Genomic DNA, 8740 nt, shown 5'->3' with positions numbered 1-8740 from the left:
ATGCCCCCAATACTTTTTGATTGTTTGTACTAGCCCACTATTAGAGGATTTTGATTGCTCCTTGTCGAAACACAATTACTGAGGTGTTAAATAGTAAATACTCTTTTCTGTCAACATGGGGTAAATGCTAAATACTTTGAACAATTGAGTCAGATTTCTTAATTTATATGATAATTAAAATTAATAGATTCTTAATAAAAATGTAGTGTTTTGAAATCTACAAAACAATCAACCTGATTTAAATGCTAAATACTTTGAACAATTGAAATCTACAGCTATATACGTATTAAGTTTATCTTCAAAAGAGAACTTTCAAATTCTTTTCAAATCTCTTAAATTTTTATTTTCATTCTTAACTGACTGACTAGAAACCAGAGATCTTATAAATTTCGATTGAATTAACAAGGAAAACAGATTCAGAAAGCAAAATCACAAAGTCAAATATAACAAGTTCAAACTTACAAAACATAGACAACAAAGGCAGAGCTTTGTAAGACCAATCTAATTTACTATAAAGTTCTCTCCTTGAACATATGAAACTTGTTACAAACTCAACGCATTAAAGAACAAACAAGATGATTTACAAATGATCAAAAAATTAGGAAATAGTATTTGTTACAAAGAGCCTCTGTGTACACCCACATATGTAAGCAATATCACCCAATAAGTGAGCCAAAACTTTGATGATCCAAGGAATGCTTCAAGAAATCCCAATGGTCTTACCCAAAAGCCAGAGAACAAGTGACATTTCAATTCCAAATATCGTATGAAGAGTACTTCTATCGAGTGTAAACCCAAACACAGTGATTCCTGCTTTGTTGTTCTCAAAGTAATTCACTGCAAAGTCCAACAAAAATTTGTAAAAGTGAGTATAAATAACTAGAGATCTGAAGTATATATATATGAGATTTGGTTTGTATTCAGAGTATATTATGTTACCAAGAGCTTGTCGTTTTTGGAATGATATGGTGCTATAAGCATAAGCAGGGATGAGATCATTGTTATCAAAATCATCTTCTTCGTCTCCATAATCCTCACTGTCGTCTAAATCTCCAGCATCAACATCTGTTGCATAGTACCCGTGTCCGCTTGATCTATTAACTAACCTTGGTGTCTCTCCATCAACTGTCTCAAAGGACTCTATTGTCGCGCAGACATGCCACTTGGCTGCAAGGCAAGTCACTGCCTGAGCCTTGTGTGTGATCTTCGAAGCACTTCGTAGTAGAATGAGCAGCGCAGTGAGTAGCGTCATTGAACATAGCTGAGATAAACAAAAGAGTTAGCGAAATTTGTCATCAAGATTCTATAGAAAGTTATAAAAAGACAAAACTCACTGCGAGTTCTCCAGCTCGGTAGATATTCAATTCAGCATACGCCTTAGTGGTGATAAGCAGAGAGTAAAACTGACTTCCAGTGACAAGAATCAAAGACAACAATATGAAGGTTCTGTATCGATGGCTGATGATCCTCAGGTGACGTCTGATGCGGAGATGTTCAGACAAGATGGAACCAACGTCTGAATCCATCTGAAAGACTTGAGCGAAGTCTTGGAGCCTAAGGATCTGAAGATGACAAATGAGACGGAACAGGACACAAACCAAGAAGATCACGGTAGTACGGTAAAGCCACGAGCATAGCTCCATAACACAAGCGACCGTATCACTCAAGATAACGTTACCGAGGAAAGGAATCTGAGAAGCTCCTGAAGCGTACCACCAGATCTTGTATGAACTCATCGCTAAGAAACAAGGTGTGACAAAGTAGGACAGAATCTTTACCGATCTCTGCATAAATTAGAAACGATAAATTCGTCGTGGAATCATTAGTTCATCAATATCGCATATGTTATAGTTAGTTGATCATAAAGAACAAAATTTCAAGAAGTCAAATCAAGAATGCAAAAAACACATTTTTTTTTGAAAAAGGAGAATGCAAAAAACTTACATTGAGCTGATTGGTGTATCCTCGCCTCACAGTCTCGCTCTCGTCCCAAAGCTTATCGAAGAAGAGGAACCGTCGGAGACCATACTTGCTGACGAATCTCGAGAGACAGATGAAAGAAAGAGCAGAGAGGCTGCTTAGAGAAAGCTGAACTACGGAATCGTACGGCCTCGAGTGATGACTATCGCAGTCAGCGCAAGCGAGCATGAAGTGAGACGTGGCGGGAACCACGATCGTGAAGACGACGAACATGGACCAAGAGAGAACCGCCATCCAGGGGCTCGACTGATCCACGCACATCCATCTCAGATACTTCCGGAAACTCTGGAGCTCGTCTTGCGCGTGAGAGACACAGCGCGTGAACTTGCTTTCACGGTTGATCAACGGCTCTCGTCTTCCTCCTCCTCCGTTGTCTCCTCCTGCTGCTGTTCCGATGTCGATGTCCGCCATGGACAGTTAATATAATCAAGAAGCTTCTCTGTTTTTTTTTCTTTCAAATTGTGATCTGATGACGCGGTTAGAAGCAGAAAGGACAGAATCAGGAACAGATATAGTAGTTGAGGTTATTTATAGACAATGATTGATGCTTACGTGGCATTTTTGACAACTCATATAGACACTACTGCAAATTGTAAACCACTTGCTTATGATTACATCGCGTCTCGGTGTGGAGCCAAAGTGTAAATCTCAGTTTAACAAACGAACTTGTGTTGTTGAACCATTTGTAAGATTGACTTTGGTTTCGTAATAAAACAAAAAGAAAATGTAGTTATGTGTTCATGAAAAAATCATGATTTGACAATCACGGGACACGTGGTACTGCTGATAAACTTTTTTCCCTTAGGAAGATTTTTAATTTTTTTTATAAAGTTTTTTTTTTTAGCCAATGTTACTATAAACATTGAAGATTTTTAATTTTACAACCTAATTTTATAAATAGTTAAATTGTGTCTTTTTAACTATTAAATTATATCTTGAACAAATAGTTACAAGCAGATGTGGTAGACTAATGGTTTTAAGGGCATAAATTGGTTATGTTATGCTCCTAAAACATTATGTAAACATGATGTTTATGCTAGCAGGAGACTAATGCTCCATGTATAAACTCTTTCTAATTTTTTAAATATATATACATATAGAAAAATTAATTTTTTTTACTATTTGTAACAAAATTGATGTAATCAGTTATTTTTCAGATATTTGTCCACATTTCTTAGTTTTAAGAAATGAATTTATTTGTCTTATAGACTACAATTTTTATTATTATCATTTATCGGCGGACAAATACGTGGCGATTAAAAAGTATTAGAAAAATATGAAGAGTTGAAAGAATACAAAGATGCTAGTGAACAAAACAGGCTGTAGGACAGTGACATGTGATAGGTCATGTTTAAGCCGTAGATTACGCAAATAACCGTACCTACGGCGCCACGTATGTTGTTAAGCTGTTCCTAATCACCATTAAATTAATTTGATGTCTAAATAAATAAACAAAATATAATTAGATCAAACTCACCTAGTAAACTCTCAAATTGTCTCCTTAATTTTTAATTATACGACTACTTAAAGAATTTATAAGTCCCGGCGGCATGTTTTAACTTCATTGGAAGGATGATGGAATCTATTTAGAAGGCACTAGAAATGAATAGACTTAATAATATTTTACAGATTTAAAAGTATTGTGTATTTTTCGAACAATTTATGGGCTTGAAGTATTGTGTATTTTTCGAACAATTTATGGGCTTGGTTTTTGATTGCTTGTGACCTTGTGAATGGCTACCCATTCATGTCTATGTGATGGAATTTTTTCTTAACAAAAAATAATACTATCAAGCCAAGACAGATTTTAATATATTCGCAATGATCTTTCTTGAAATAGAGAGGTTGTATCTATTTTCTCAATAGTTAAACACGTTGAAGGTTTTGATTGAAGATTTTCTTTATTGAAGAGTAACGATCGTTACATATATGATTCTTAAGTCTAGCACAAACTATGATATCTTGTTTCATTTGCGTTTTCTCACGAGTATATGTTACAAACAATTTCATATACACGAAAATAAATGAATCGTGTCTGACAGTTTTGTGGCAAATATTAGCAGCTGAAAGACCTTAAGATTTAACATTTTCGGTATGTCATGATCAGATCAGGTTCTATGTAGTTGGACTTGGACACCTAAAGCATAAAAACAAAACAAAAAAATTGCCCATAATACCATTGCACCATAAGATCTTGATGCCTTTTAAGTTTTTATATAAAATTCGGCGCATAAACCTAACGTTTCATGAGTTTTTTTAGTCCAGCCCTCATAATAATGTAACACCCCGATTTACCCAATAAAATATTACGATAAATAAATAGCTCTAATACCAAAACTGTGACACTTCAATTTACAGAATAAAATATTACAATAAATAAATAGTTCTGATACCAAAATTGTGACATCTCGATTTACATAATAAAATATTACGATAAATAAATAGTTCTGATATCAAAACTGTCACACCCGTCACTTACGAAATAATAAAAATAATACGTTAAATAATAAATTATCTGAAATCTCCATTTATAAATATTTGAAAGTCAACGTCCACGCTGGAAATCCAATAAATAAAATAAACATCTGAAATATAAATAACAATATAAAGTCGAAAGTTCAAAATGTATAAATAACCGGAAACGTTTGAAGCTCAAAGGCCCAAAAGCCCAATAACACCCAAAGCACCAAACCGATGTGACCACTCCTAGTCGTCAATCTCTCCTGGAAATGGAGAAGGAAGGAGGGGTGAGCAACAGGGGAGTTGCCCATCGAGGTATGGGATGCTAAACCGCAAACCACTGACTAAGTTCATAGCACTACAACTATGTAGGTCTAGCTCTAACACGAAACAATCACGGTGTCTATTACACCACACAAAACAATCAATATATGTCTAGTGCACTAGACATGCTACAACCAATGCGATGATAGTACATAGATACTCTCTGCACCCTGCATTCTCCTCATAAGGATATACGTATATAACTCAATAGACGTCGCTAGTACAGTAGTCTACACTGTACCCCGAAAATCAGGCGTCATAAGTACCAACGTCTCTGTACTCCCGCAAATCTCCACAAACATGGCAGCCAGTACAAACGTCTTTGCACCCCGCAAATCTCCTCAAACATAGGCCGCCAGCACAGACGTCTCTGCCCCCCGCAAATCTCCACACATGGACTCGCATATATATACATATATAACAATTCTTAACATCAATCATTTCAATCAATCGATGAATCCTCTATTATCCTATTTCCGTTTAACAATCAATAATAATAATAAACAAGCAAGACTCTCAAACAGACTCGATTCACAAAGACGGATCATGTTTCGAAACTAGACTTTCTATAACGGTAGTACTAAACTAGTTCGGGATTTAGTCGGAGTAGCCCTCACCTTAGCAACAAGGAGAAGTGGTATCTATGAACTCCAGATGCTCAAATAGACTCCAAATCTGAAATCAGGGAGATAAATCGAGTCAGAACGCCTTTCGAACGGTTTAAAACGGGTGTGGTTAAGGTTTATGGAAAAGTCAACTAGCTGGTCAAAGGTCAACTCAGTCAACCCTTGACCAGAAATCAATTTGACTTAACCGACCGGTTCACCCTAACCAATTTCGAATTTAATTTAAACCGGTCAACGAGTTGACTCACTGAGTCACCGGCGAGTCACGGCGGCCGCCGGCGTTCCGGCAGCGGCGAAGCGGCCGCTCGGCGCCGGTCTAGCGGCGGCGGAGGACGGCGGCGAAAGCAGCGGAGATGATTTCTGGCGGCGGCGCGTGGCCGTCACCTGCGCGCGGAGGCGAAACTTTGAACGGAGCATGCAGCATCATCCAGACTCCGATTGCGGCGTGGTCGGTGGCTACGGCTTCGTCTCGACGAGAGAATACGATGGTGGCCTTGCATGCGCAAGATTCTCAACGGTTAGGAAGATATGGCCAATTTACTAAACGGACGAAAACAAAGCTTAAGAGGCGGCGGTTTTTGGCGGTTCTCAGCTGCGGTGAACGGTGGTGACGAGCTTGGCGTGGTCACGACATGCAGTAGCTCCGGCGACGACATCTTGGTGGCTCAACTCCCACAAACATCTTCCATTTCTCTCTATTCTTGTAACTCTCTCTTTTCTTTTTATTCTTTTTCTAACTTCTGATTTTTCTATTGCATGTGGAGAAAACAAAGCTGGACAAATGGGTATTTATATGCAAACAAGTGGTCTTTGTATATGTGCATTGGACTTAGCCTGCTAACAAATTCAGAAACCGAAATTCGGGTCGTTATAATTCTCCCCCACTAACATGGAAATCGTCCCTGAATTCAAGTCATGAGCTGACATGTCCAATGTCATCTTAACAAAACCTCGAATACTAATCCTCGCTCGGTCTCTCAGGCCTCCTCCTGAATCTTATCTCTCTCCCAACGAACTCAGACAAATACGGTGAACCTTCCCTGAATTACTTTTACTTAATGATCCAAAATCTCCAATAGATGATAGGTCCATATAATCTTTCTGAAGTCACTTGACGTCAACTGCAAAATAAATTATGGTCTTCTCAAATTTCGTAATGCTGTCATATGAACCAAGTCATGGAAGGCTGATACAATGCTGATAAAACAACTGCAAGCAACTACTTCAATCCACTCCAGCGAAGGATACAATCTCATGTACCTCAGTTTGAGCTCTTTTAGCTTCTGAGTCTTAGGTCCTCCCTGAAATGTCCTTATTTTCAGGTATACTAAATCACCCATATGTAACTCCAAATCCTTACGGCGCTTAGCTGCATAAATCCTCTAATGGTCATTGGCTTCCCAAAGCCTATCTTTGAGCATGTCCATTTGCTCTACCGTCTCCTGAACCGTTAATAGTTCTAACTGATGTCACTCCCCCACTTTGGTCCAACAAAGTGCCACACGACATGACGTACCATAAATAGCCTCATTCGGTGTCATCTCAATGCTCGAACGATAGTTGTCGATGTAGGCAAACTCTGCTAGATATAAATGCTTTCTGATCTTCCATCCCACTATAAGACGCAATCCCTGAGCGTGTCCTCAAAGGTGTGAATAATCTTCTCCGACTGACCATCCGTCTCCGAGTGGTAAGTCGTACTCATATGGACCTTTGTCCTAAGCGCCCTCCGAAAGGCTCTCTGAAATACTGATGTGAACTCACATTCCGATCCGATACAATGCTGATAGGAACTCCATGCAACCCCACAATCACGCTGATGTAAATCTGCACCAACTGATCAACTCTGACTGTCTTCTTAATTGCTAGGTAATAGGCTGACTTGGTAAGTCTATCCATGACTACCCATGTGGGATCCTTTCCTCATTTTGTGATTTAAAATCCAGTAACAACATCCATAAACACCAAGCCTCATTACCATTCCGACAAAAACAAGCTCAGCAATAACCTGAAAGGCACCTGATCCACAGAAATAACCATCTGACATGTCTAACACCGGGACGAAATATGGCTACAACCTTTTTCATACTAGGCAAATGATAGTAACACTTCATATCTTTGTACTCCTTGGTGTTCACGATGGGTAGAGAAACACGAGTGATGAGTTTGCCGTAATATCCATTTTCTAAATAGATTATCGTCCAACACACAAACTCGGTTTCGGTACGGGTACATTCCGTTCAAAACTTCATGATATCCAATACTCTAAATCTCAATTGGATTAACCAAAGCCATAACCCTAACCTGCGCTTGGCGTATCCTCCATAACAAATCTGACTGCTCCAAAGTCCCAAGGCCATCTGTATCTCCATCGACAGTAATGACACACAAACTGAGACTAACAACTGTCCCAGTAACTCATGAACCTCCTTGGTTTTCGATACATCGCTCATGTGCCTATCCAAGGAATTTGTCACCTGGTTGGCCTTACCAGATGGTATGTGATATCCATACAGTAGCCTGCTACAAACTCAATCCAACTGCACTGTCCAAGTACAAGTTTTAATGAATGAAGATAAATTTCAGATTCTAATGATCCCAGAGAATCTGAACTTCCTTCCCGTATAATTACGATTTCCAAAACTATAACCCAAATACCACTGCAGCCACTCCAAATCATGAATAGGGTAGTGGGTCTCGTAAGGTCTCAACTGATGCGATGCATATACAATAACCTGATCCTTATGCATCAATATCCAATCCGCCAATGCTCATCATGCTCCTCTGCTCCAGGAATAAATTAGAGTGCGACGATGCTCAACATGCTCAACTTATCCAAGTGCTTGTGAAAGAATATCCGCGAATGCTATCCATGCATTCATCAACCCAAATGATATCATTGCAACTAATAATATCCATAACGCATACAAAAATCCACATTCCGTACATATTCCTTATTTATAGCAATCTGATGATATCCTGATGCCAAGACAACCTTCGAGAACCATGATCTACATGAACCTCCATGCAGCTAATCCAACAACTCATCAATACGATGGTTACCATGTTCAAGTCTATGTAGTCGATACAAAGCCTGAAACTCTCATCTTTCTTCCTTACAAACAATGATGATGCTTCCCACAGTGAAGTACTTGTCTGATAAACCATTGACTGATGAATCTTCAATATGTTCTTTCAGCTCGTCCATTTCTGCTAGCGTTAAGCGGTATAGAACTCGTGAAACCGGTGCTACCCGTGGTTCACACTCAATCGCCAAAGAGTGTCTTATGTCTGTTGGTGACCCTTCCTAAGGCCACAAATACATCCTCATACTCTGCGATAACCGGAAG

At 38.9% G+C, this 8740-nt stretch overlaps 1 protein-coding gene across 2 annotated transcripts; it reads right to left on the bottom strand.

Annotated features, from left to right (window-relative positions):
• Positions 1–468: 468 nt before the first annotated feature.
• Positions 469–2611, bottom strand: LOC106343878. Of its 2 annotated transcripts, XM_013783222.1 has the most exons (5): positions 2533–2611; positions 1945–2446; positions 1335–1784; positions 940–1261; positions 469–837 (listed from the first exon to the last, which is right to left on the bottom strand). In XM_013783222.1, the coding sequence occupies exons 2-5, from the start codon at positions 2389–2391 to the stop codon at positions 701–703; spliced, it is 1356 nt and encodes a 451-aa protein (XP_013638676.1). In that variant the 5' UTR covers positions 2392–2446; positions 2533–2611; the 3' UTR covers positions 469–700. The 2 variants fall into 2 exon arrangements, with proteins under 2 accessions (XP_013638676.1, XP_013638675.1); XM_013783221.1 differs by lacking the exon at positions 2533–2611 and having other exon boundaries at positions 1945–2481.
• Between the last annotated feature and the right edge of the window lie 6129 nt (positions 2612–8740).

This window comes from Brassica oleracea, chromosome C5 (genome assembly GCF_000695525.1).
Source record: "Brassica oleracea var. oleracea cultivar TO1000 chromosome C5, BOL, whole genome shotgun sequence".
NCBI lineage: Eukaryota > Viridiplantae > Streptophyta > Magnoliopsida > Brassicales > Brassicaceae > Brassica > Brassica oleracea.
This window is presented reverse-complemented; position numbering and strand designations above follow the sequence as displayed.